The following is a 27,875-nucleotide window of genomic DNA, read 5'->3' as shown; positions in this document are numbered from 1 at the left end:
CTAAGTGGTTTTGTTTTTTTTTTTTCCCCATGGGAAACGTTTTCTGAACTTTGGAAAGCAAAGCCCAATGGGAAGCTATGGCTTGGCAAAGGGAAACATCCATATTTGAATTCTTTCAGCAGTAGTTCCCCATTCTCCAGGTTGCAGGGGTGATCAAGGAAGTGGAGAATTGTACTTCCACCCAGTGCCTGTTTCAGTACTAATTTCTTGGGGGAGTCCCAGCTCACTGGAAGAGCACCAAATGAAAAAAAATTTTAAAGAATCCCCTGAAGCCCACAACTATCTTCCTCAAATATGGGTTCTCAGGCTGGGAAAAGATTAGGTTCTCTGTTATTTGCTGGGAGCCTAGTGTTTCTTAGTGACTCCACATTCCTATTATGTTATTAGGTGCTTTTCACTCCTCGAAACTTTCCTGTTAGTGAAGTGAGCTAAACTCGCCGGTAGACAGTACTGATCTCAGCTTTTATGAAGCCCAGATTGTTGCCAGCAGGGCAACTTTAAATCCCAGGTAACTCAGGTGGCTGGCTCGAAAATTCTGAACTAAATTCTGCTCCATGGCCTCCTTTTAGGGGTTAATGTGGGACACAGAGCAGGAACTATTGGGCACGCTAACTTGACTAGAGGTAAAAAGTAAGGAACTGAATAAGAGGTGAGGACTATTATGTTTCTGAAAACTTTAGTGGAAAAAACCCTGCGTTGGATTAATGTTGAAAATAGGATGCTTTGCATTCGTGATAATTGGGCGAAGGAGGCCTGGGTGTACAAGTCAAGGCAGCTGCTGCACAAGCCAGGTGCTTCTGTGACCAGTTGCTGCAAACTCATTCTGATTTTGGATATGCCCCTACAATTATGAATTAAGTTACTCCGGGATGGTTAAAATGAGATGCATTGCCATTACGAAATTACCTTTCTCAGGTGGTTAAAATGCCAAACTTGCTTAACCATCTTTGGTGGTCTTGAACCAATGTACTGCTCAGCTTTCTCAACATCATCAAATGGTATCGGGCGCTATCTATGCTGGGCTACTCTTTAAACATAGATAGCCACAAATACCTGTATTGTTATGGTGTCACCTTCCTTCAGCATTCTGGAAACTATTTTTCTCTTTACCCATCATGCCCTGTTGTCTAGAAGAGTTGAAGCACTAAACTGATCTCGGAAAATCAGTGCTTTTCTTCAGACAGGCCCAATGCAAGGCATGAAACTCTTTTCGTCCTTTAATGGTAATCTGTTTTCCTAAAGAGCTCCGTTTAAACCCGCCTGGAGTGGAGCAGGCAGAGGCTTCAGCCAGCCTTTGGGTTCCCTTTGACCTTGATTATGACCAGGAGTGTCGCTGCTAATTGCGAGGCCTGCCTCAAGGTGGAAAATGGCATCGGCTTCCACCACCACCCAGGAGAAGCCAAGTTCCGTGGCCCACGATAGCAGTTAGGTTCCTTTCAGGCCGCGCCTCACCACCCAGAGAGCAGCGCGGAGGCCGCCTACAGGTGCCGTCCCGCCACTGCGCCGGGGCGGGAGGCTGGCGGAGCCCTCAGCGTCTCGGCAAACCCTTCCCGACGCCCGGGCTGAGGCCCCGAGTGCCCGCCGCCCTCTCCCCCTGCTTCCCCGACGCCTCTGCCCTGGCGCGGTCTGGAAAGGGCGCTGGGAGCCCCTCCGAGGCTCCACGGACTGGGATTTGGGAAGGGATGGCGCGCGGCCGAGGCTTTCCCTCGAGTTTGCGGCAAGTCTGGCTCCGGGAAAGTTTTTCAAAGTTCCCAGCAGCGTCTGCCCAGGTCGCCAATGCGGGGCGAGGAGACGGCGGCGAGCGCGCCAGTCTCGCCGCCGCCAGCACAGAGCTCTGGGCTCGCTTGTTGGGAGCGGCCCGGGTTCCCGGCGGGCAGGCCCTCCTCCCCGGGGCGAAAGCCGCAGCTGACGCAGGCTGCTCCGAAGGCGGAAGCCGCCCGCCCCAACTGCTCCGGCCGCACCGCGGCGCCTACACCTGGGGCTTGCACGGGAGCCCAGGCCGTGCACCGAGGGGGCGGTCCGGCGAAGGCGCTCAGGGCGTCTCAGAGCCACGGGCTCCTCCACCTTCCTTCCAGGTTCTTTTCTCTTGGCCCGGGCTCCCCGGGACAGTTGTCTGCATGTGGGGGGCCCCCGGGCAGCCAAGCCACCCGGTCTGTCCCGCAACCTCCAACCCCTTCTCAATTCCTCCCCTCCCCGACAACCCGGAGGAAAGGGGCGTGTCCTGTAGGCGACACGCCCCTTATGAATATTAACAATCGCGCATGCGCCTTGTTCCGCGTGTTGAGAAGAGGTGGCCAGCCGGAGTCGCGGCTCCTAGACCGGCGCTCCGGCTCCCTCCGAGAGCCAGGCGGGCACGCGTCATTGTGTTACCTGCAGCCGGCCGGCGAGCTAGGCTCAGGTTTTTTTTTTTCCTCCCCTCCCTCCCCCGCGTTTCATGCAGCTGATCCGAAAGGGAATAAAAGGCTGCGCATAATCATAATATAAAAGAAGGGGAGCGCGAGAGAAGGAAAGAAAGCCGAGAGGTGGAAGAGGGGGGAGCGCCTCAAAGAAGCGATCAGAATAATAAAAGGAGGCCGGGCTCTTTGCCTTCTGGAACGCGCGGCTCTTGAAAGGGCTTTTGAAAAGTAGTGTTGTTTTCCAGTCGTGCATGCTCCAATCCACGGAGTATATTAGAGCCGGGACGCGGCGGCCGCGGGGGCAGCGACGACGGCAGCCTCGGAGGGAGCACCAGCGCTAGCAGCGGCGGCGGCGTCCGGAGTGCCCGCGGCGCGCGGCGCAGCGATGCGGTCCCCACGGACGCGCGGCCGGCCGGGGCGCCCCTTGAGCCTTCTGCTCGCCCTGCTCTGTGCCCTGCGAGCCAAGGTAGGAGTCTCTCTCCCGCTCTTGCTCCCCGCGGTCCTCTCCCTTCCCTCGTGGCGTTCTGGACGCGGGCGGCTGTGGCTCCCAGTGCAAGCTCCGGAGCCCTTGAGTACAAGGCTCCCTGACCCTGACTCTTCACCCGAGAGGCTGCACCGGGTGTGGGAACGCTGGCTTCCCAGAGGGGAGACCCTGGCCTCGAAAGATAAACTCCTCCAGGCTGGGCAGAGTGCGATCGTTACGCTCTTGGTCCTTCGGGACGCTTGTCTTAGTTTTTCCCCCGCACTCGTGGGTTTTATGCCCCTGAACCAAGTTAATCCCTGAACCTAGTCTTTGCAAAATTATTTTCACTTGCCAGAGAAGATCTTTGGCAGCTTTGGGGTGTGTGTGTGTGTGTTGGGGGTGGGGTGGGGGAGTCTAGGAGTCCCCACTTCCACCTCTAGAGAAAACTTTCTCATGCGTTGACCTTCCTTCCTCACTGGCAGGTGTGCGGGGCCTCGGGTCAATTTGAGCTGGAGATCCTGTCCATGCAGAACGTGAACGGAGAGTTACAGAATGGGAACTGTTGCGGCGGAGCCCGGAACCCTGGCGACCGCAAGTGCACCCGCGACGAGTGTGACACGTACTTCAAAGTGTGCCTCAAGGAGTATCAGTCCCGCGTCACCGCCGGGGGACCCTGCAGCTTCGGCTCAGGGTCTACGCCTGTCATCGGGGGCAACACCTTCAATCTCAAGGCCAGCCGCGGCAACGACCGTAATCGCATCGTACTGCCTTTCAGTTTCGCCTGGCCGGTGAGTGAGCGACTCGAGGACAGAGTCGAACGCGGGTCCGAGCCTTATATTGCCTTGAGAAGGATTTAATGCCACTTGAAACTTGGCACTAAGTTGAGAGGCTTTTGGGATGGCAAGTCTGAGAGTCCAGACTACAGCTAGAGCTTGAAACAGATGAGCCGGGCGGGTCTTCCATTCTGGGTGGTGTCTGCTTAGCGCACGGAAATGGGGTCTCTGAAGAGGGAGAAAGTGCCCAAGGATGCTAATTTTATGCTTGCTACTTGCAGTACCCATCCCGGACCAGGAGGTCCTTATAGATGATTTCTTTGCTTAACTAATTAAAACTCGTAGCGCCGTGGAAGGCGACTGCGCATAGTCTGCCCTGCAAATGCTGTCCAAGTTGGCACCCTCCCCTTTCCCGTGAGCCGCCCCGAGGGCGGGTGTGTCCTTCCTGCAAAGGGGGGGGGGTTTCCCGCAGTTCTAGGAGATTTCGGTGTCTTGGAGGGGTCCTCTCCCAGCCTGGGGTGGCGGCTGCAGGAGGTGGGTTGTCTCCGGCTGGCGTCCAGGTTTTAGTCTGGGAACCTCCGCCCCCTGCCGGCCCCTTCCTCCCGCCCCCGCTCGGTGTAGCCCTGGCTGCCTTGCTCCCAGCGGTTCCCTAGTTCTGGAACAGCTGTGTTTGCAAACTTCCCCGGGAAGGGCGGGCGCGCACACTCGTCCGGAGGGCACCCGGCCTCCACAAACCCTTCCCGCGCCGTATAAAGGCTTAGAAGAGACAGCCCGCTCTAAGTAGTGTTTGCGGGTGCAACTGCGTGCTCCCACATCTCCCCCTTGGCCCTCGGAGCTGCTTGAGGCCGGCGTACCGCTGGCAGACTGAAGCAAAACCCTTGCAACATCCCAAAATGGGTGGAAGGAAGATGGGTGCGATTGCAGAAAGGGAGGAAAGGGAAATGGTGGGGGGTGTGCCCGTTGTCCAGGAGGCGTGACCCGCTGCCAGGACTGGTGCTCCGCCAAGCTTGAGCTCCGAGGGTGGGTGGTAAGAGGGGGGAGTTCTGTGCCCCGGAGGATTGCTTTCCGCCACGTGCTCCGATGGGGTGCGCTCTGCTGCCTCCTACCCGCGGGTTTGGGCTGTGATTTGAAACTCTGAAGAGGGGCGGGAGAGAAGCCTGTCTGGCTCTGTCTGTGTGTGAGGCCGAGCTGGCTCTTAAAGTCTGCGTTTACAGGCGTTGGCCTTTGCTGTGGGTGCGATAAGACAGTTATCGAAAACATGCTATTAAAAGGGTCTTACTTTGGCAGGGGACTGCCGCTGTAGGTGAGATCTCTTCAGATCTGAGGGTTGTGTCTGTTGTGGGATTTCACTTTTACAAAGAATGTTTGTCTTGTTTGTTAATCCCCTATTAGGGAGAACTTTAAGCTAAAGAGGTTGGCCACCTCTAAATCTGACTGGGTCCAAGCTTAGGGTGGATACTGGCTGCCCTTGAGCTGTGTTTGGAGTTTCGGGAGGAAGGGGCCTGCAGGTGGTTCCACCCTTCCTAGGATCAGTCAGAGCCCCTCGCTTTGCTTTTCACAAGACCATAAAAGGAATCTTATTAGTGATGTGGAAAAAAAAAAAAAAAACCGGCAGGCCTGGCTGAGGTTTATTTTGGAGAAGAGGGGTCAGAGGGAGGATGGCTTGGAGGAAAACAGACAGGCTTACTCCAGAGGCTGGGGGCTGGGGGGTGACCTAGAAGTGTGGCTGTCTGCTTTTGACACCTGGAAGAGAGAGAGTTCCCCACCGACAAGGAGCTGAAATGGTGTGAGTGGATGGAAGGTTGCCACCACCGCTGGGCTCGCACCCTTCGGTGCCTTCAGGCCCCACGGGTCACCAACCATGAAGTAGATTTGGCTTTTCTAGAAAGAGGGAGACCCACTGGGGTCAGCACTGAGAATGTGGTTCTTTTTGAAGCCGGGCCAAGTCCGTGGATCTCTCCTAAACAAGTCTCCACACTGCTGCCCCCAAACAGGCCTCCAGTGAAACACAAGAGAAACTCAAGTTTGGGTGTGTGTTGTTTTAGTTTATTTTCCTCAGTGTGGTTAGAGAACCGCTGCTGTCTGTAACTTCCAAGAATGGCTCCAGGGTGAGTCTTAGCTTCAATGGAAGCCTTAAGCTTCACAAGTGTTAGTGGGGGTAGCACAGCATCAATCGCTTTGGTAATTAACACCTGTCTTTAAAATGGGCTGGGGGTGTACCTCTTTGAAATAGTATTTGCCTAGCGTTATTAAAGGTCCTGGGTTTGAATTCAAGCACCATAACCTTACTTTTTTTCTCCTTCTTGGATAGGTTATAGTGGAATTGGTGCCGAGATGATGAGGTTCCAGAGTAGGACATAATTTAAAAGGCAAACAAAAGCGCTGGCCTAGCCTGGCCTCATAGCCACATAAGCTGCCAACCCCTAAGCAGGCACAGTTGTCATTTGAGCTAAGTCCTCCTAAATTGGCTTATGGGGAAAGGGAAACACGCTGGTTGGCAAAGCTAGTTCAGTGAAGGTCAGGTAACTCCTGTCTGTTGTTTGATAGTATGGGCCCTGTTCGTGGTGTAGAGCAGAAAAGAAGGAAATGATTTGGTAGGATCGGAAACACAATCTACATCCCAGCCTGTGAGACACTGAAGTGGACCTTGCCGTACCAGTATCACGTTCCGTTATTACCCCCCTCGGGTTACGTCCCACTCAAGTATCGACCACCCTGGCCCCAGTCTTCCAACTTTGTGCCAATGGCTTCTGATTGTGTTGTCATTCGTGCTGCCAGGGAGCTCAACCTGCAGCAACTAAGTCGATTTATTATTCTCCAATTTGGATACTAGGTGATAAGAGCATAGTTATGACAGGTAATTGGGCTTAACGAGAAATGATTTGGGAATAACCATTAATAAATCACCGAAATGGTTAATTTGCACCTCCCCAAATTAGCTCAAAATCCCAGTAGTGTCTGCTCATTAAAAATGCATTAATGCACTTCTGTTTTTGAAAACCTCCATCATATGGCTGCATTGGTGGCCCTAAATTGTAATGACTTGGGGTAAAACATCAGGAGTATCTGGCTTTATCTTTAAATGCCACTGACCCTATTCAGAGTCTTGCTGAGAGCAACTTTATTTTAGGAAAAGCCAATGAAACGTGACTAAGGTAGCAGAAGAGGATGCCAGCTTGACCCCTTGTCACACTTAACAGCCTCAGTAACTGAATAACAGGAGTTAGAGTCAAGTTGCCATCAGGTGGTTAATCACAGAATCTAAATTGCCAGTCCTTGGGTATGATTATGCTGTCTGCTATCTCTCCTTTACATTCTTGGGGACACAGGGAAGACAGAGGGTTAAGGCTCTCCTTAAATTAGCTTTTTTTCTGTACCTCCCCTATGTGCTTAGCATGTGTGCAGACAGTGCCCTTATGTAAGTGCTTAGCACAAGGGATGTTCTGTGTATGGAGAGAACATCTGTTCTTGTTGTTGTTCTTGTTGTTCTAGGAAATACGCCTCAAATGTTTAAGCTGCTTTACTGGGTTTTTTTGGGGGGGGAACATGGAGGTAGGGTGGCCTGCAGGCACTGTAGAATAGCTGTGACCTGGAGTACTTCGTTGGTTTCTAACAGTTTTCCTTCTCCCACAGGTATAGCCCTGTTTTTTTCTTATCTTCTTAGCAACTCGCCCAAACCTCCAGTACTTAACGAGAATCTGCAGCCCACCAGGTCCACACCCACAGTTCCCTAACTTGGAACATTTGTCAAGCGTAGTGAAGTTAGGCTCAATGCTGTCGGAAAGTACATTGGTCAGAAGCAGAGGCAGCAGCAGTGAGGTAGGGCATTCCTCCTAGACAGCCAGCAATCCGAATGCTACCTAACGTGCTACCTGGTGCCTTCGGGGACACTCTGTTCAGAGGGCATGTGGGGAATTTACCATGGAGGGAAAAGGCTCTTTGTGAGAAAACAAGGCCAAGGCCATAAGGAAGACTCCTTCACTTCACATGTGAAAACGGGGAATGCAGGGAGCAGATTCCCAGTAGCCATGTTCCTGTGGTGGAAAGGCCTAACTTGGTTCCAGTGCCAGGCTTTCTAGACTAATCAAATAGATTACTAATGTGAGGATGCATAATCTTTGGAAGTGCATACCACTAGCTTGATAATAATCCACAGTGGTAAATATTCCTGAGAATTCTTTTCTGATAAAGTTTTAGAGACATATATACCCTACCTATACCAAGGTTTCAGGATTCAAACTGTTCAGAAGTGACATTTGGCTCCAGCCCTTAAAAATACTTGAACAGTAATTAGAGCAAAATAAACTTTTCTTCCAAGGGCCGGAAGACGTCTATGAAGGCATGAAAGTGAAGATCCCGACATGATGGGGAGGGAGGTGAGCCTTGGGCTCAGAAAGCTGCTGTTGCTAGGTTACTGCTTGGCCCACAGCAGCCCCTTGGTCCTTATTCATCGTGTCAGTAACAGCTCTCATTGGAGCAGCACATGTGCAGGGAAGACATTCCCAGGGTGGCTCCTAGTGGTTAAAGGGGGCATGTAAATAATCAAGCCGAGTCCTCTACCAGCTCAGCCCAGTTTTTATGCACTTTTGGTAAATAAGTAGAAAGGCTTCTTGTCCAGGCTTGCTCTGTGTGAACTGGACGGTTGTGCTTGGCTGGCTCTGTGGTATTCTATCTATTAACCTCACCACCCTTTTGTAACTGGTGCATTTAATTATCAGTGGGATGCCTTTCAAACAGGTAAGGGTAATGATGGGAAAGGGGTTAGGGGCCTCTCATTGAGAGCCTCCAATCTGGATATGAGCTCTGGGGCCCCTTGGTGAGTCTTTGAGGTGGGCTTTGATGAGAAAATCACTCTTTGTAGCCAGATCACACACTATTGACATGTCAAACCCTGCAGAAATGGTCGCTTTCTATGACCGGAGCCTCAGCTTGCATGCACTAGGGGAGTGGTCTTTTTTTCACCCCTCACCTTGCCAAAACCCTAAAGGACAGGAATTGTGTGTGCCCACACATGGACTCTCTGAACTCTTTTTTTGTTTCACATGTTTTGTGACTAGAATATTTTATACCCTGGCCACCCAGACGAAGGCAGGACAATGGAGTTGGCTGGACTGACTGAAGTGAGGATTACTGAGAAGAATGGGGCCTCTCCAGAAATACTGCTAATACAGGACAAGTGACAGGAAGCAACAGTTGAGTCAGCAGAGCGCACGCAGGGCCCCTGACAGACCTGGGGCCAGCAGGCTGCGTACAATGGCTGTGTTGGCACTCGGGGCATTCCCGGGATGTGCATGCCTCTGGCGGGCCTGCCTGTCACAGCGGTCTGGGGTTTTGGACTCCCCACGCGTGCCATTTGGATGGCGGTTTGTTTGTGTCCGTCAGCTTGGCAGGAGGGGAGGCAGCCGCTTCTTAGGGCTTGGTTTGGCTACCACTGTTGCCAGGAAAAGGAAGCTCCCAGCTGCCAACACAATCACCTTTGTTTCTTACATCCCCCCTGCTTAATGTGGCAATTAAGTGCTTACTGCTTTGCCCAGTGCCAAGGTAACCTCCATAGAGTGGGGCTGGACAAAGAATGAACCCTAGCCCAGCAGCTCAAGTGTGGAGAACAGGAGGAGGTGCCTGGTGGCCCACCCTCGGTAAGGTGACCTGGCGACTGGTGCTATGCCTTGAGGGCTTTGATGCCAAGACTCTTCTGTAGGTAAAAGTGTATGGAATCCCCCAAAAGGCTGTCCTGAAAGCTGACCAGTACTTTTCTGATGTTTCACAAGTCAGCCACCTTGCTGCCAGATGTCCTTGAGCCTCAAATGGGGAAGGGACAGAAGTGGCTCACTTGAAAATCCAGATGGAAGATCTGGTAACTGTCCATCCTGCCTCCTGTTTTTCTGTCTCCCCCCCCCCACACCCCCAACTACTACTCTGGGAAGACTCAGGACAAAAATATGAAATCTGGGTAACTGGTCAAAGTCTCTTTTATTGTTTGAACCAGAGTGAAACTCAGGATTTGCTTGTTGTTTGCTTTTGAGTGTAAAGTTAAGATCAAGCAAAACTTGGTTTTTGAAGCCCCTTACAAACTCCCCCAGGACTGGGGACTTGGCCTCTGCTGAGGATGGGATTTGCAGTGGCCAATCACATGTGGGTGATTTGTGGCTGGGTATCTGCTTGAGTGGTATGAGGTACCCTTGGTCTAACATCTCACTGTCCGGACATATAGTTGGGGATGTACAGAGGTCAAGCGTGGGCCTGGGAAAAATTAAAGCTCCCTAGCAACTAATAATCATTGCCAAATTATCTTGATTGTTGATCTATAGTGTGGGGATGGAGTGGGAGGGAAGAATGCCTCTTAATAGAAGCCTTGGAGGGAATCCTTTCTCTGAAGGCAGGGCACCCATGCCCCAGGAAACCTGGAACTCTCTCTAATCCATGCTTTCAAGAGAAAGCAAAGTCCAGGCTTGGCTGCTGTCTCTGCAAACCCTCACCCTTATTCTAGCCCACCTTCAACCCACACAAGAAAGGCACTTGATTAGGGGATCATACCACCAGCCCCTGGGGCTGTGATACATGTCTTTTCCTCTTTAGCTGGGGTAGTGTTGGTCAGCAACTTTTGAGTCCGAGGTGAACCTGGCAGATGGCTTGATCTTACAAGTTCTTATGCAAGGTCTAAGGATGCCTTCTGCCTTGAGTATGAAGCTGACAGAGTTCATACTGCTGTGCCAGCTGGTTCCAAGGCACCTTTCTTTGCAGTGCTGTCTGTGGGTATTATGTGTGTTTAGTGCTTGTGCAAGTCTGTCAAAACTCTCGGTATCAACGCATTTAATCAGAGGATTAATTACAGCAATATTGTTGAAGTGAAGGATGTGGGCCTCAACGTGACCAACAAATGAAGGGCTTAATTATACAGAATCAGCCACGCATCTGGCCTCATTTCGACTTGGCTCTCACCATGAACCAGTAGAGAAATATAATTTCTTGCTGCTCTTCGGGAAGAGTCCTATAATTTGTAGGAAGTCCCAGGAAACTTAAAGAGGCTGTAAATAAGGTGTAACTTTCACTAATAAAATATTAACGACAATAACAATGTATTTGGACCTACAACCACTAACAGGAGAGCGCTGGGTATGTGTCCTAGCTTGCCCGGTTTTGCTTGCTTTGTGAGCATTTTCCCACAGTTATCAGTGAACGAAATGGAATCCTGCTGTAAGTATGAAACATATTTCGGCCGAATTCCAAAGCAGGGGCCTATCACAAGATATTTTTTGTCGTCAGAGCAGACCTGGTGTGTCACTGAGAGAGTAGTGAGCTTGCCTTGATTTATGAATGAAACCTCCTGCTTTTCTCCCATGCCTTTACCCTATCCCTGCCATCTCCTCCCCTGGCAGCAGTGTTTTCTGGTGACATTGTGGTTATCTGAGCAACATAAACATGGTATGTGTTTGTACCAGTGGCAGAGCCGTGCTGCGCAAACCTGTTCCCGTTCTGCTTCTCCACTGTATCTCCAGCCCCCTGATAGGCTTAGCGAGATTCACTTCAGTGCCTATTGTCAGTGAAGATTGGAGTAAAAGTGAAAAGTTGCTAATGGCTTGGGTCTCAGGGAAGAGGGGATGGGATTCAGAGACACGCTTAGAAGATAAAAAATGCTTCAGTAGGATAACTGGCATCTTGCCAGCCTCCAGGGAATTGTTTAGTTACTGAACTGATTATTCCAGGAATGTTAGATCTTATTGACAGATACATTCATCAATAAACATAACCCATGGGTGTGCGGTGCCTTCTCCTTTGTGCTTTCCCCCACAGACAGCCACAGCCCACCCCACCATCTAAGCTAGGTTTGCTGCCTTTGTCTTAAGTCTTTGAGCCTTACCCCTCCTTTTTCCTAGAGTCACCTGATACTTGTGGGAGCTGGGATGGTCTCACACAGACAGGGCTTTCAAAGGGGTTCTGAAAAGGAAAAGGGGGCCTCCCTGGGGACTGCCCCACCAGGCCCCAAAGCGTAACCTTAGCAGTTCTCTCTCAGTACAAATACCTGAGTAGGTTGGCTTGGGGTAAATTCTTTGTGTGGGTTTTTTTCTCATGCACTAGGACGAGGGACTGAAAAGTTTTGGGAAACCTATATGCTATGTGTTCCCATTATAGGGAGGTACTCGTTTCTGATCAGGGCTTTGGGCTGCTTGGCTTGCTTGGCGTGAGCCCTGCCAGGTGAAAGGAGTTGTCAAACTGTGAAGAATGTTGAAGAGAAGAAATTGGTCTGGCTTCAGATACCCTGTTGCCTTTCTCCGCCTTCTATTTCGGCTTGACTCCTGGTGCCATAACCACAGAGACTGTGGGCAGCATCTGAGTTGACCCCTGTATCTGAATCACTAAAATTTGCTTCTCTGTTTTGCAGAGGTCCTATACTTTGCTGGTGGAGGCATGGGATTCCAGTAATGACACTATTCGTAAGTATCTCCTCAGGAATTCTCCCTTAAATGCTAGTGTGTATAAAGTGCAGCGCTTGGAAGCCCAGAGGAAAGTTCCCAGTGCCCCACCCCCACTGGGGCTGAACCTGTCCGTGGAAGTCTATTCCTCAACTTCTAGAACTTTCAACTGAAATATTAAGTAGCCAGAGTAGACTCCCAGTTTATTCAGTCCTTGCAGAAAGGGACGTAGTTTATCTCCGGATAGAGATCTTAATGGTTTTACAACTTTAAAACCTTGTAGACTGCTAAAGGATCAAAGTAGTGACTTTTTAAAAGTCCATTTAAACTTTAAGTGAGCATTTAATCTCTCATCAGAAAGATAAAGCTGTAAAGGGTGGTGCTGGGCTCTAAAGACCGACCTTAAATTTCACTTGGTGGGCAGGTGAGCCCCAAGCCAGCCCGAGTTTCCCACACTGCTCACCACAAACCTCCCATTGAAGCAGAATTTCAGAGCCCCCGAAGTCATGACCTGCCCTGTCCCTTTTGAAAGATGGCTCTGTTTTCCGGGCAGGTTGCTTTTCAGGCCTGCAGAGAAGCGGCTGGGGGGTTGGAGAGGCAGTGAAGGTGTGCTCTGCTGATGGTGGTCAACTGTAATGTAACATGTTTTCCCTCACGCTGGAATAGACGGTTCCTTTATTATCAGCAGAGCCTGGTTGTCTTTGGAAAACCTGATTCACTCTGAAATATTTTGATCTGTTCAGGAAACTGTAGATCCAATTTTTTGCTTTTGCCTCTGTTCCCAGAATGCCTTGCACCTTCTATTTCTCTCCTTTATTTCCTTCTTTCTTTTCTTTTCTTTTCTTTTCATTTCTTTCTTTCTTTCTTTCTTTATTCCCCACTGCTAATAACACCTTTCTCCCTTGTCAACATCACTGTGCTTTTCTACTGTAGGTAACGTACTGAGTAAGTACCCAGCATGGGCATAGTGACAGCTACACATAAATTCAATGGGAAGTCCAACATGGCTGACTCCTTGGGCCTCTTAGGACCAAAAAATCCTTGCCAACCCTTGGTGTGAAGCAGGCTGCCTGTCATTAGGGTTATTCTATTGCTTTGGCACTCAGTTATTTAGACACCAGCCCTGCCTGGGAGGGAGTTTATAGAAGACCAGGATCAGAGATATCTCATTGTGACAGACATTTATGCTTTGAGGGTGGTGGTGAGACAGTTTGCTACTCTGCTTATGGTTGGTGTCAGCCAAGGTCACGGATACCTGTTTGTCCTCCCCACAAACACTGAGCTCTGCCTGGACACTATCCTTGCACCTTCATGGGTGGGGGACAGAAGTGGGCCTTCTGCATACACTAGTGCTGGAATGGAATCCCTGAGAGGATTCCTACCTAGCATCTGCGGAATCTTGCTAAACTGTCTGTCATCCCATTCTCCAGGGCTCTGCCTCCAGGGGCCTGTGGCCGGTCCACAGTTCCCCATAGTTATCCACATTCCCAGGCAATGGGAATCTCTACATTTTGGGACGCCTGGATATCACATTTCTTCCTAGGGTCACTAGTGTCTGGACAGGAGACAAAGACGACTGAGATGAGAACAATTTGCTTTCAGATCTCACCTTTTACAAAGAGAGACATAGTCACAGATAGATGCCCGTCACAGTCATAGAAACTTACATTATGAGCCTCGGGCTTTGTGGTTTATCTGCTTTTCTGTCGACTCTCTTCATTTTTAATCTATTATTTTCAAGGTATCACAAATTCCAGTGTCGAAGCCAAATTGGAGGTCCAAGAGCTTTAATGGTCCCTTTAATGGAGCCCTTTCTGGGTGACAGGCACCAGTATTTGGACAGCCCGTGCCATAAGCCATTCATGTGGGATGCCTCTATGTACTCTATTTAGCATCCATATCTATTTAGCCTCCAACTTCTGAACAGTCTTGACCTTTTGCTCTCCATATGAACCCAGCTGCCTCCTGCCATGTCTACTGCTGCTGCCCTGGTCCACTTCACGGCTGCTTGTACCTTCAGAGTTAGTGTTACTGCCACATGGGCCTGTCCTTACTGGCTCTGGTCAACTTTCAATAGCTTCTCCATTCTTGTGCCGTCTTATTTTTTTTTCCTTCAGCATAACATTCGATGGTCATCCTAGTGGTAAAAGCTCAGCAGCTTCCTGTAGCTCTTGGGTCAGATCTTCGTATGCCTTGTCTTAACACACCGTGTCTACTGTGTCTGTATCCTAGCCATTCTCTATTCATTTTTTTTTCCTGAAGTGTATCGCATTTCTTTCTTGTCTCAGGACCTTTGTGTGCACTGTTTGTTAGTTTGGCTCCTTGTTTTCTTCACCCTCTGCCCTTACAAAGCATCTGAGGATGCCAAGGAGCCCGATAGGATGGTGTGGGCTGTTCTTGGGTAGCTCATTGAGTTGCAAACATCCTGACTTTGCATGCAATTTACAGCAGATCCCCAAGTTTGGGTCAGAATTCCTTTTCACATCAGCTCTGTAATTCTCCCCAATGAAGGTTTCCCTTACCATTCTTTGGTCTGTGTATATTTGTAAAAACTCAAATATAGTCTAGGCCAGATGAAGCTTCAGGTGCTTCTGAAGTCCCAAGGCTGACTGCCAGCCTCAGTCTTCCAGTCGTTCCCAATATAACTCAGTACTATTGCATATAGAGATCCAAGTTTCTCTTTTTTCCAGCAGAGCAAATGATTTTAGTATATTGTAATGTTTAGCTGATTGATGGGCAGACATATCCAGGAGTCCTTGAGACCAAGTTCTCCACACAGCGTAGACTTCTCTCAGCTAAGGTTATCTAGGTTTTCTGATTGGTCCTTGAGTTGTGGTCATGGTGGTTCCGCCTCCTTTCTTCTGGGTGTGCAAGGCTCTGTGTCTGCTTCGTGATGCATCTTGTGCCAGTGAAATTTACAGGGAAGTGTGCTAATATTCTTTTCCAGTCCTAAGACTGGAGCTACCCCAGGTGAGGGCCCCCCCCCCCCCACTCAGTGGCCTAAGCTAATGGGAGAGCTGAGTCATGTGACAGTGTAGAGGCATCACACAGTAAACTCTGGCTCTGTAACCCTACATGCCGCATACTCCGTAGCTTCTTGCCTCAGTGAGTGTAAAGTTATTTTCATAGCTTTGTTAGCCACGCCACCCCCCCCCCCAATGGATTCTGAAGTTGACTTCACAGCATTTCCTGAAAGTTAGGTTGAAGTGCACTGAACTGCACAGAACATTCGTTAAGACACCTTTGCGACATGGCTACCGACCGTGTTTAATAATTCCTCATTAAGCTCTTAGAGCCACACCGCAATGCTCACTGCATTTCTCAACTGAAGCAGCAAAGCAAACAGGCAGTTACTGGAGAGGCATTTTTGCCATTCTTTGGTCTGTGTATATTTGCAAAGACTCGAGTACAGTGTTACCTGCACGTGGTTCTACGTGTTGCTGGATGTAAGCCTGCAGGTACGTGGGCTTGTTCAAGGCTTGCTCTGCCCACACCACGGTCCAGACTGGCTGGGGGCTGTGTTGGTTGTGCATAGAGCCACCCAGGAGTTGTTCTCCTGGTCACCTGTAGGGCTTGTCTCACTTTGTCAAGGAGCACAGGCTCAGGGCCTAGAAAAACAGTGGTGTAGGTGTGCAGGAATCACAAAGACATCGCAAGTAGGTCCTACATTGCCTCGCCAAGGTGGCCTTGAATTTGACAAGGTGATGACTGGCAGGTTTAAGAAAACAAACACAGCACCAGGCTGAGTGCTGACTTAGAGCCTTGTCTGTTCACATCCTCCTGCACTCCTTGCTCCTGGGGTTTAAAGCTATTTTAGTCTCTTAGACGAGATTGTAAGTGACCTCAGGGTAGGGGCCAGGTCGTACTGCTTCTGAGAACTGCTTGGGCCCTAGACATTTACTTTGCCTCTCGGGCATCTTTAAGGTACCTGACTCAAAACAGACACAAACACAATGCCTCAGCCTACCAGTCTGCAGGCTGAGATGAATTTCCTCACCTCTCCAGCTCAGGCTGATGAGAAGAGTAGACTGTATGATGTTTTTGTTGTCGCTGATGGACTGCCAGCTTAAAAGAGTTTATTAGTGGCTTTGCTTGTTTTTCACAAATTGCAATCCACTCCTTGGCTCTCAGTGAGGAATTTCGAAATAGAGCTTTTCCAAGCAAGACTTGCAGGTAAAATGTAAAACTCCCCAAACAAACAGAACAAACAACAACAACAACCAAACAAACAAAAAACAAAACCAAACCAAAATAACAAGAAAACCCCACTACCCTTGTCTGGAAAAGAACTTTGAGAGCAAATCTCGTATGGAGCAGCTTTCTGTGACGTTTAGGAGTTTTTGCAAATCAGCGTGTTAGAAGAGTTGGCAAAGGACACTATCCCAGGGACAAGTAAAAAAAACGTCACTAAAAGTCAGCTAAAGCAGGAGGCACCGTGGTACCTATCGTGCAGAGTGAGGAAAGGAGCTGTCGTACTGCAGGTGCAGCCCCTTATGCTGAGGACCTGCTGGCGGGTAGTGATGGGTCACCTGTGAACGGATGCGATGTGTTGTCGGTGTGCACTGAATCTGCACTGACGTTCTTAGGGTATTTCTGGGTGCTGGCCAACATTCATGGGTGCATGCATTCAACATGCTTGCTGTAGCTTTGAATAGCAAGAGGTTAACGTTACATATTTTTAAAGACTTTTATGTACGTGAGCGCACTGTTGGTGTCTTCAGACACACCGGAAGAGGGCACCCGATCCCATTACAGATGGTTGTGAGCCACCACATGGTTGCTGAGAACTAAACTGCGGACCTCTGGAAGAGCAGTCAGTGCTCTTAACCACTGAGCCATCTCTCCAACCCTGCCAGAGGGCAGCTCTAATGTCTGGGATGCCTGTATACTGGGGAAGAGGTGCATTTATTCACTGCTGTTTCAAAGCACCTGGCAACGAGTTTGAATGGTAAATTGGCGTACAATGACGAGGTTACAGCTCTTGTTGCTTTCTTTTCCATAACAGTTTGATTTTTTTTTTGTTGGTTTTATGTGTGTGTGTGTGTGTGTGTGTGTGTGTGTGTGTGTGTGTGTGTGTGTGTGTTTCTAGTCTGAAAGTAGCCAAAATGGTCAGATCAGAAGTTGCTAAGTGAACGTTCATGTTCTTCTTTTTCCCTACCTCTAGAACCTGATAGCATAATTGAAAAGGCTTCTCACTCAGGCATGATAAACCCCAGCCGGCAGTGGCAGACACTGAAACAGAACACAGGGATTGCCCACTTTGAGTATCAGATCCGAGTGACCTGTGATGACCACTACTATGGCTTTGGCTGCAACAAGTTCTGTCGGCCCAGAGATGACTTCTTTGGACATTATGCCTGCGACCAGAATGGCAACAAAACCTGCATGGAAGGCTGGATGGGTCCCGAGTGTAACAAAGGTATGGATTCACGAAACCGAATGGACTGGCAAATGCCGTTGGCTGGTCGGTTTTGGTACCAGGTTCTTACCCTTAACGGCAGTCAGTCAGGTGGCAGAGTGGGATTCAGCCGTCATCGTTACCTTCGACTGAGGCATGAAGATGCTGTATGTCGAAGATTCTGTTAGTGCCCTGTCCTGAGCCCCGCTACCAGCTGGTGTCCCCATCCCCCAGCTGCTGTGAGTGTTGGCTGCTAACAGCTCGCAGCTGCTCCTTCTCCAGGGAGTTGTCCTTGGCCAAGCAGGAGCCACTCTCTGCCCTATCCCGGCAGTGAACAGTTACTGAGTGACTGACACACGGGGGATGGGGATGTTACAAAGGCTAGCCCCTTTGCATTAACACTGTAGAATAAGATTCACACTCCAGAGGTCCCCCCACCCACCCCAGGGATCACACTGAAGTCAGACCCCAGCTGAGACCACATCCTTGCTCAGCTCCTCCATAGGTCTCATCTGGCTCCCCGTTCCTTCCTCCTCTTACCAAATCCCCTCCTCCGACTGCTGAGAAGAGCCTGATGGCAAACAGAAACAGGCCAGGCCAGCGATGTTTGAACAGACAGTGCTATGGGAAATGACTGTCCCTGAGCTCACATGTCAATGCAGCAAGTTTCACTGGGCATCTTTGAGGTTTCGGGAATAGGTGGTAACCTTTAGAGTCCCTTGCTGTCTTTTCTTCCCTTTTACCAGAATTAAATAGTTCTAATTCCTAGCAATAGAGTTGGAGATTCTAGCACAACAGATGCTATTCCCTCACGGACATAATATACCTTGCTGGTCTTGCAAAATCAGTAGATAAACTCCTTTGTTTAGCTTTAGATTGTGAGGGATGAGGCGTGAGAGGATATTTGGTCTCTTAGGCAGCATTCCGATCTTCTTTGGTATCTTGTGACAGTAGCTTAAAAGATGGCACTTCTGGAATTGAGGACAGAAGGAATTGCTCAATATTTTAAAATTCAGTAGCAATTTATTTAAGTTCCTGAATGTCCGTGTTCTTTAAGTGCCTGCTTGATTTCTCTCTTTCTGTCAGCGAGTGTAGAATTGCTTTGTGAGGTTACTTGTCCACAAGATGAGCCTGCCTGTTTTTTTTTTTTTTTCTTTTTAGCTCCGTGGGATTGTTGAAACCAGGCATTTAGTGGGAGGCCCACCTGAAAATATGGTGCTGGGACAGTGACAGTGTTGGGGTGGGGAAGGCAAATGTCTTCCTTTTGTCTCTTGATGGAGGGGGACCTCGGCCCTGACAGGGCTCGAGGAATAAACATGCTGAGGGGCTCTCTGATCATTTGTCCCCAAACAGTATGATCTGTTCTTTGGGTCTTATGTACTAGACCATTCGCGTGACAGCGGCCCACAAAGTACAGGCAGTGCTAATGGAGCTTTCTCTCTTCCAGCAATATGCCGACAGGGCTGCAGTCCCAAGCATGGCTCCTGCAAACTCCCAGGTGACTGCAGGTAAATGACCAACTAATTGAACTCCAGTAATCAACTTTTGCGCTCTCGCACACGCGCTCGCTCTCTCTCTCTCTCTCTCTCTCTCTCTCTCTCTCTCTCGCTCTCTACCTCTCCCTTGCTCTCTACCTCTCCCTTGCTCTCTCCCTCTCCCTCGCTCTCGCTCTCACTCTTTGACTCTTTGGTGCAAAACAGAAAACTAACTTCATTGTGAATGTGCCTCTTTATTATTATTTTTGGAGGCTGAAAAACCTAGGGGGGGCAACACAAACCAGGCACTTGGAAAGCGTATTGAATCATACCGGCTGTTGGGTGGAATGCACCCTTCTTCATTGGTGCTGGGGAGTGAGGGTGGGGTCAAAACCCCAAACCAGGATCCTTAATGGGCCTAGCTGGCATCCGCATGTATTAACTGTTCTGTAAATTGGTAAGACCCATTTGTAATCTTCCTTAAGTGCTAATGGACTGGACTGGGACGAAGCTTTGTTTCCCCTTGTCTCCTCCTCCACCCCGGCTTTTCCCCTGGCACCCTCCCCCACTTTTCCCACCAATAGGCAAAAGTCCAGCATTCTTCAGAATGGGATTAGTACAATCTCCTGGCCCCTTTGCAGGCGGGAGCTGGGCTGTGGCTGGAGGTTAATGGCTGTGCTGGAATCTGCTCCGTTGAGCCTGATGAATGTAGACTTTGCTGCTGGCCTTTGAAGTCTGTTCTTTATGGTCCAGGGACAATACTGAAACCAAACGGAAGCCTACCCAGCCTGTTTCCCCTTCCGATGCCGGTTTGGGGGGCTTTTTGAAATGGACATTATGCCAACTTGGAAAAGACTCATTCAGGAAATACCTTTGGTGTCTGTGGCATTTTGACTGGTCTCAGGCTTTATTCTCCCCCAAGCCTTTAAGAATTAGCGAATTCGATGACACATTAAGTGGAACCCCCTTCAAGTCCTGTCACCTTTGCTCTGAAAGGCTGCACTCACTGACGTGGAGCCAAAGACAGTTTTGAAACCGTCTAAAGGCACAAACCCATAAAACGAGGTGCCTGGTGCTCTTCCTAAAAGAACAGCTTTTGATTTTGAGGGTCTGTGGTGGGCCCCCAGCAGTGATACTGCCCCGAACGGTAGAATTAACTGAGACTTGCTAGATGGTGCAGGTTCCTGCTTCCCACAACTGGCACTGACTTCCCAGTCCTTGGTTGGGCCTAGGAGTCTGCATTTGACAACTTTGCTCAGTGATCTCTCCCTCAGCAAACACTCAGGTTACTGCTTTAACCAGTCACCCATAGGTTTAACCTTGATGACTCTTAGCCCCACCCCGTGCTCTCTCCCCGAACCATGGGAGTGCTAACTTGCCACCAAGTGATTCAAGGCAGCTGGGAGTAAACTTGAGAACAGGTTGTCCTGGAATTGTTTCTTCCTGCTTTTTGAAAGCTGATTTCCAGGAAGCCTGGACAGGATTTGCCCAGTAAGAAACATGCCTGGTCTCAGCTGACTGTGGCATCCAGCGGCATCCTTGTCAGAGAGGGAGCAGAAGCCTACCTTCAATGACTTGGCTAATTAAGGCTGTTCTGGTGAAAGTAAAGAGCGCTAGTTATTCCCGAGCCTTGGAGCCTGCTCCTGATAGCATCAGCGAGGCCAACTGAGATGTGCGCCACTGTCATCAGAATAAACACCCTGCTGGGCAGGGGAGGGCCCTCCCAGCCAGAACAACAGGCTTTGTTTCCAGAGCTGAGCCCTTTCTCTTTCGAAGTCTCACCTCCCACACTCCCTGCCCAGACATGCACCACTGCTCTTATTTACTTAAGGTGCAACTTTCCCACACGCCATTTGCATAGTCTCCCAGCCCAGTCCCTGCTCTCTCCTTGAAAGAAAATCAAAACAGAGCCTTCCAGCTAAGGAAGTTCAGGTTGAGTCCTGTTCCCGAAATAGTTGCAAGGCCAGTTACCTACCTGTAAGTTGTCTTTTGGGTTATGTATTACATGACTGCCTTGTTGTTGTTGTTGTTGTTGACGTTGACGTTGACTCACCCACAGGAGAAAACTTCACCGATTTTGCTGTTCCCAGATAGACTTGGGTTGCCCCTTCCTGGGAGTACAGGGTGGTTTACTGCCAGCCTGACAAATAATATCAAACTTAATTATGAGTCATCATCTCAGGAAAGTCAGCTTCTCCTGGGGATGCTAATCATCTATCATTACCCTGGGAGAGCGTGGTAGATCCCCCTGTTAGGGTCAGTATTTTTATTTGTTTTTGTTTGAAGTCATCCATGGCCTCCTATGGCTGCTTTCTTATGCTCGGGCATTGAGCCTTCATTAATTAAGAGGTTGGTTGGGTCCTCAGCTGTCCGGCTCGGTTTTCCTAGGCAAACCAAAGAAGGGTAAAAAAGGGGCTCACTTGGGACACCGAGAGGGAGGATAAAGTTCCGTGGCCCCATCAGTTACCTCATGTCTTCTAAGCTACGAGTATTGATCTGACAGAATGACTTCCCACCCTCCTAACTCCCACTCACTTGGGTGTCTGCCTCTGAAGAGAATGGTTCCTGTCCAGTGGCATGCACTGTTCTTAGATCAGTCTTCTCAGTAGTCACTTGGCATTTAAACCGATGGTCTAGTTTACAGACCCCGGAATCCAGTGTCTGATTAACTTTAAGCCCCACATTCTAGTAGTTGTGGGTATTTGGGTGTAGATGGCTGTTCTGAGAAGTTAGGAAGCAGTCCGGATTCTCAAGGGTTCAGTGGCTTCTCAGCCTGGGTGATTAGCTAATAGCTAGCTTTCTATAACTTTCCCATGACCAGGATTTGCTCCTTTGCCTCCAAGCTCTCTGGAACTGAAAGCCCTTCCTTTGGGTGGGGGCGGGGGAGGCAGGAGTTTTTTTTTTTTTTTTTTTTTTTTTTTTTTTTTTTTTTTTGTTATTTTTCCCCCAGAGTCACAGCTGAGAAGCTTACAGGGAGTTGGATCTGATCCTGCATTTCCCTAGGCCCTGCTCTAGGCTGATTCTGCAGGCCCACATCTGCTTTATCAGCATGCAGGGTGCTGGTCCCTGCCTTTCCAAGACCCCTTTGTTAAAGCTTGATTTTGAGAGTGGGGAGGTTCAAGTTGCAGAGAGCTTGAAACTTGAAGACATGGTTTGAGACCTTGCCCTGCCCCCCCCTCCCGTCCCCCCCAGGTGAAGGTTCATGTTTGTGGTTTTGTTTGGGCATCAGAGATTCCATCTGACCTCAAAAGAGTCTTGAACTCTTAGAAAGGAAACTCGGCTCCCTTAAAACTAGATGATAAACCAAGTTTGTGATCCCCTTCTCCGGGCCCCCTCCCCTCCTCTTTTTCTAAAGTGAGAAATAATTATAAATCAGCATTCCTGGCCAGGGTAATGAGTCATAAATTATATATGAATTGGTTCCCAGTGTTTCCGTTCCACTCCCCTTCTACGGAGACGGGTTTAGAGATCCAGGTCTCTGTAAGGAGATTGCTCTCCCTCCCATTTAAGTCCACAAAACCAAGGAGGTGCTGTCTGTCACCCTGTCACCCCGAGTTCTGCACAGTCTGAGTGGGGCTTCATGTGTATTGTTACAGAGTTGTACAGTTGGTGTCACCAGAGGTTCCTTCCCTTGAATGGTCTGTCCTGACTAGGACCTGGGATTGAGTTATTCCAACCCCCACCCCTTAGTTTTATTCATGGGAGCCTGAGAAGAGAATGGCTTTGTGCAGGGCACCCCATGCTGGCTACTCCCCAGATAGCTCTCCTTTTGTCAGGGTATGCTGAGAGGACACACTCTGGGCCAACTGTGAAGTTACTCATACAGAACCCCATCAAAGTCTGAAAAATCTGCCATCCTGTCCTTTCAGGGGGGAGGGAAACAACCAAGAAATAGCCGTTGTTGTAACCATGTGCATCCGGGGCTGTTTGGAAGGCTAAGGGAAGGGTATGCTGTTTGTCTGCAGGTGCCAGTATGGCTGGCAGGGCCTGTACTGTGATAAGTGCATCCCGCACCCAGGATGTGTCCACGGCACCTGCAATGAACCCTGGCAGTGCCTCTGTGAAACCAACTGGGGTGGACAGCTCTGTGACAAAGGTATGACTTTGTGGAGCCCTGAGGGCTTGGTGGGTGGGAACTGAGGTTATGGGATAGAGCAACACTGTCTTAGGGTTTTACTGCTGTGAACAGACACCATGATCAAGGCAAGTCTTATGAAGACAACATTTAATTGGGGCTGGCTTACAGGTTCAGAGGTGCAGTTCATTATCCTCAAGATGGGAACATGGCAGCATCCAGGCAGGGATGGTACAGGAGGAGCTAAGAGTTCTACATCTTCATCTGAAGGTCGCTAGCAGAAGACTGGCTTCCAGGCAGCTAGGCTGAGGGTCTTATAGCCCACACCCACAGTGACACACCTACTCCAAGCAGGTCACACCGTCTCATAGTGCCACTCTCTGGGCCAAGCATATACAGACATCACAAGCACTAATGACCACTTTTATGTTTTGGTGTTTGTTGCTGGAGCTAAACCCAGGGCCTTTGCTGTGCTAGTGCTCAGCTCTAGCTACACCCCTGGCCCTGTTTAAGTTTTCACAGGGGCTCCTATTGGGGGTGACTTTGAATTTGCCTTTAATGTTGTGAGTTGGTTGGTTTATTTGGGGGTGAGCCTGTTTTTAAAACTGGCCTGGCCCAGACCTGGGACCAGTTAGCAGTTTGTTCCTAACTTTGGGATTTTTGTTTTGTTTTGTTTTTTTGGCAGATCTGAATTACTGTGGGACTCATCAGCCCTGTCTCAACCGGGGAACATGTAGCAACACTGGCCCTGACAAATACCAGTGTTCCTGCCCCGAGGGCTACTCAGGGCCGAACTGTGAAATTGGTAAGTGGCCCAAGCTGGTGTGTGTGTGTGTGTGTGTGTGTGTGTGTGTGTGTGTGTGTGTGTGGTGTGTGTAGGGGGCCTCTCTTTGCCTTCATGTTCTGTACACTCAGTTTGAAAACCGAATAGTTTTTTTTTGTTTGTTTGTTTCATTCCTTTTTTTTTTTTTTTTTTTGACACTAAATTTGGGTGGGTAGGGAAGGGGTTGTTTGATGTGGTAGAGGGTGAATAGGATAAAAAATGTACTGTAGGAAATTCTCAAAATACTTAAAAATTTGGAGCTGGAAAATGTTAGCTTAAGGTCACAGGTCACCAAAGGACCTAAGGATTTATTTGAAGCTAAATTCAGTGACTCAGTGAAGAGATGCAGGACAGAATGGGACAACCGATGAACAGAAGCTAGATTATCCTATTTAAAATTGCTAAAGATGGCATTGTTTTGATATGGCCTTCATAATATTCATAGAGAAACATCACACACACACACACAACAGACGTGTGGTGTGTGTGTGTGTGTGTGTGACAGAGAGGGGGGGGTGGAGAGAATACTCTGAACCCACTTATGAAAAAGAAGAGAATAGTTTTAAAGTTAAGACTTGTTATCTCAGCCCTTCTCTGGAACTATGAGACACTTTGAGACAATGCTGACAACTGAGGGAGGTTGCAAGATTTTAAATGAAACCTCAATTCTAAAAGGTATTGAAACTTGCCTTGAGCCAGCTTAGTTAGTTTGAAAGTTTCTTCCCTTTTGTGTCACACCATAGCAGTGTTACATCACAAGCTTGCTTTTGTTGTTGTTGTTGTTGTTGTTGTTGTTTTATAATCTGCTTAAACTAGTAGCTGAGGCAGGGGACTGGATCTTGGAGGGAAAGGGATAAGGTACTTGTTTTACCGCCTCTCTGACTGCCCTTTCTCATGCATTCAGCTGAGCATGCCTGCCTCTCTGATCCCTGCCACAACAGAGGCAGCTGCAAGGAGACCTCCTCGGGCTTTGAGTGTGAGTGTTCTCCAGGCTGGACTGGACCCACATGTTCCACAAGTAAGTCAGCCAGGTTTTGACATGCGTCAGTTCTGGAGGGTTATTGTGTGGCCAGAGAGGTTTGATGGGAGGGACCTGGGCTGGTCCAATAGACCTGTCTTGGTGACAGAGGGGTGGGTACACTCAACAGTTCAGTGGGTGGTCTAGTAGCACTTGTGTGATTCCTAGAATCTCCTTCCTACCCACTAAGATGGCGGGCGATGTGTCTGGTAGATAGAATCTGATCGCCTTGCATGCATGTCATAGAGCTAACTCCTCCAGTCTTGTGGGAGAGGACTTTAGATCAACTACTGAATGCTGTCCTGTGTTGCAACTTAGCGTTGAGGCTTGGCCATATTATTGTGGTACTTTTCAGTGAGGAGCTCTGATCAGACCTAATGTCCTCCAGAATTAGTCAGTCTGTGGACTTTAATGAGTTCCTGAAACTTTGAGGGTTAGCCAAGCCTGAAAAACCACCGTCTTTGACACCTGAGGAGCAGCGTGCGGTGTGGTCAAGACTGTGTGTTCTGGAGGTCGTAGGTGCCTCTGTGCTGGCTGTGATTAATGGAAGCCAGCAGGCCTTGTAACCTTTCCTGGGCCTTTCTTAACCGGGGCAGGAGCAGTTCCCGCTTGGGAGAGTTGTTATACAGTCTTGGTGTACAAATTTGTGGAAAGAGCATGGCACAAATAATAAATAAATGAAGGGCTCAGGCAATCTCTGTGTATGTGACTTTTGGGGAAATTTTCTAAGGAAATCACAGGCGTAAGATTTTTTTTCCACGTGTAAAAGAAGAATTACTTTTCCATGCTTCCTCTTTGCATGCAGTTTCTGAACCATGAAGGACAGAGTTCCTTTAAAAGTAAAGATTAAGCAGTTATGAATGTCCCTTGTCACCACAGAGTTGATGCCCTGTGTGTCTCCGGCTATCTTTCTTTCCTTCGATGCTTAGGGACGGATTAACTGAACTAGGGCAGTGGGGGATTTAAAGCTAAAATAAAGGCTTGGGTCCTTTCATCACCTTCCTTCCTTGTGGCTTTTCTTAGATTTGTAGCAGGTGTCTGGTCGGTTCCTAGGTGAAGAGTCTTCTTGCATTATCTAATTGCCAAGTGGATCAATTGAAATTAAATTGCCGCCCCTCTCTTGTTCTCATTGGACAGACATCGATGACTGCTCTCCAAATAACTGTTCCCACGGAGGCACCTGCCAGGATCTAGTGAATGGATTCAAGTGCGTGTGCCCACCCCAGTGGACTGGCAAGACTTGTCAGTTAGGTAAGAAAACTCTCGTGACTGTCATTCTTAGCCAAGGTTGGCTGTGCTCATCCCAGCTGTGAGGCAAGATGAGCATGTGGCCAGCAGTGTGTGTCTCTACTTCATCATCCCCAGTCATTTATTATCAGGGTCTGATGGGCCTGGGAGAAATACCTTGCATGCAAATGGCCTAGGGTTTTTAGGTCCTGTGGGAAAGCCCTGGGATTCCTTGATCCATATCAATTGTCCAAGGAGTGTTCAGCTGGGTTCCAAACAGGGATGACCTCGTGAGGAACGAGCTGTCTGCATTCTTTTTGCCACGTTTAAATCCCAGCAACTGGATCGTGCTGGGCTTTGCACAGAAGTGCCTGGTGCTGTCTGTTAGCCAGCAACCCAAAGGAAAGTTATCAATTAGCATCCCTTGTTGGATAAAGGCTGGGGAGAGGACTCCAATGCTCCAAATGGAGGACACCTCCTATTTCTTGTTTAGCTAGCTTGTTAAAATGTCTCATATTTCAGACCAGCTCTATGGTGTTTCCATTTCAAGGGGACAGCGGCGGGGGAAGGGGAGGCAGCCCCCCATTTGTCACTGTTTATCCTTGCATTCTTTTCAGATGCAAATGAGTGCGAGGCCAAGCCTTGTGTAAATGCCAGATCCTGTAAGAATCTGATTGCCAGCTACTACTGTGATTGTCTTCCTGGCTGGATGGGTCAGAATTGTGACATAAGTGAGTGACTTTGTGTCTGTTTGGATTTTATGAAACTTGGGTGACCTTAATTTTCTATTCATCCCCCTCTACACTCCTGTTCCTGGGACTCTTGCTCCCCTTTCTTTGTGGTGTTAAAAGGATGGAACCCACAGCTTTGATATAAGCCTTTAAGCGCTCCCCATCTGAATAGAAGGAAAACCTTATATTATTAGTGGGGAAGGAATGTTTTTGGAGAAGGGAGGGCCCAGGCTAGCAGAGCAAGGAAAACATACAATTTATCAGGCCTGTTAGCTGCTAAAATTGGGCATATTGTGATAAGGTGATTTGAAACAATGCTGTGAAGTTTCACTCCCTTGTCTGGGAGGACTAGGGAGGGTCCCCACCCAAATGTAATAGCCTTATCTCACCGGAAGCACAGGGAAATCTGATTGAAGCTTTTATCAGCCCTGTACTTTTCAGGTGAACCCGAATTCAGTGTCACGTGCCTCTTTAATGTGGTGACTTGTTTATTATTTTAGATATCAATGACTGCCTTGGCCAGTGTCAGAATGATGCCTCCTGTCGGGTACGTAAATCATTGCTTAAATGGAAACCTTGACACATGACAACAGTCTTCTAAGATTTATGTGACACTAGAGAGCCTTGTGCCTGTGGGATTTAAAATGCCAGTAAGAAGCTGAGTCCCTCACCAACCCTAGCTTCCCAGGAGCCATTGAAAGGCAGGCATTCAGAACCGCTAGTCCGTGCCCAAGCTTAGCACGTGACCATCTCAGCGAATCCCCCGAACCACGGCAGTCATGTCAAATCACTGACTTTCTGGAATCGTGAATACCTAGGGAAATCAGCATGTGTTTCTCCCCCTTCTCCTCTTCCAGGATTTGGTTAATGGTTATCGCTGTATCTGTCCACCTGGCTATGCGGGCGATCACTGTGAAAGAGACATCGATGAATGTGCTAGCAACCCCTGCTTGAATGGGGGTCACTGTCAGAATGAAATTAACAGATTCCAGTGTCTGTGTCCCACTGGTTTCTCTGGAAACCTCTGTCAGGTGAGCACAGGCCAAAACTTCAGCTCAACAAACTTAAACATTGAACTCTTTTTC

At 49.0% G+C, this 27,875-nt stretch overlaps 1 protein-coding gene across 1 annotated transcript in view; it reads left to right on the top strand.

Annotated features, from left to right (window-relative positions):
- Positions 1–2,312: 2,312 nt before the first annotated feature.
- Jag1 (jagged canonical Notch ligand 1) overlaps positions 2,313–27,875 on the top strand; it is a 35,639-nt gene continuing 10,076 nt past the window's right edge. Inside the window, exons 1-12 of the mRNA XM_032904296.1 lie at positions 2,313–2,862; positions 3,342–3,647; positions 12,013–12,064; positions 17,208–17,462; positions 18,889–18,949; positions 22,882–23,012; positions 23,677–23,796; positions 24,719–24,832; positions 25,970–26,083; positions 26,677–26,790; positions 27,291–27,337; positions 27,648–27,821. Of these exons, the coding sequence (XP_032760187.1) occupies positions 2,782–2,862; positions 3,342–3,647; positions 12,013–12,064; positions 17,208–17,462; positions 18,889–18,949; positions 22,882–23,012; positions 23,677–23,796; positions 24,719–24,832; positions 25,970–26,083; positions 26,677–26,790; positions 27,291–27,337; positions 27,648–27,821 (1,569 nt within the window). The 5' untranslated portion in view covers positions 2,313–2,781. The remainder of the gene's footprint in view (positions 2,863–3,341; positions 3,648–12,012; positions 12,065–17,207; positions 17,463–18,888; positions 18,950–22,881; positions 23,013–23,676; positions 23,797–24,718; positions 24,833–25,969; positions 26,084–26,676; positions 26,791–27,290; positions 27,338–27,647; positions 27,822–27,875) is intronic.

This window comes from Rattus rattus, chromosome 5 (genome assembly GCF_011064425.1).
Source record: "Rattus rattus isolate New Zealand chromosome 5, Rrattus_CSIRO_v1, whole genome shotgun sequence".
In the NCBI taxonomy this organism is placed as follows: Eukaryota; Metazoa; Chordata; class Mammalia; order Rodentia; family Muridae; genus Rattus; species Rattus rattus.
The sequence above is the reverse complement of the archived record's forward strand: the minus strand, read 5'-3'. Positions and strand labels throughout refer to the sequence as shown.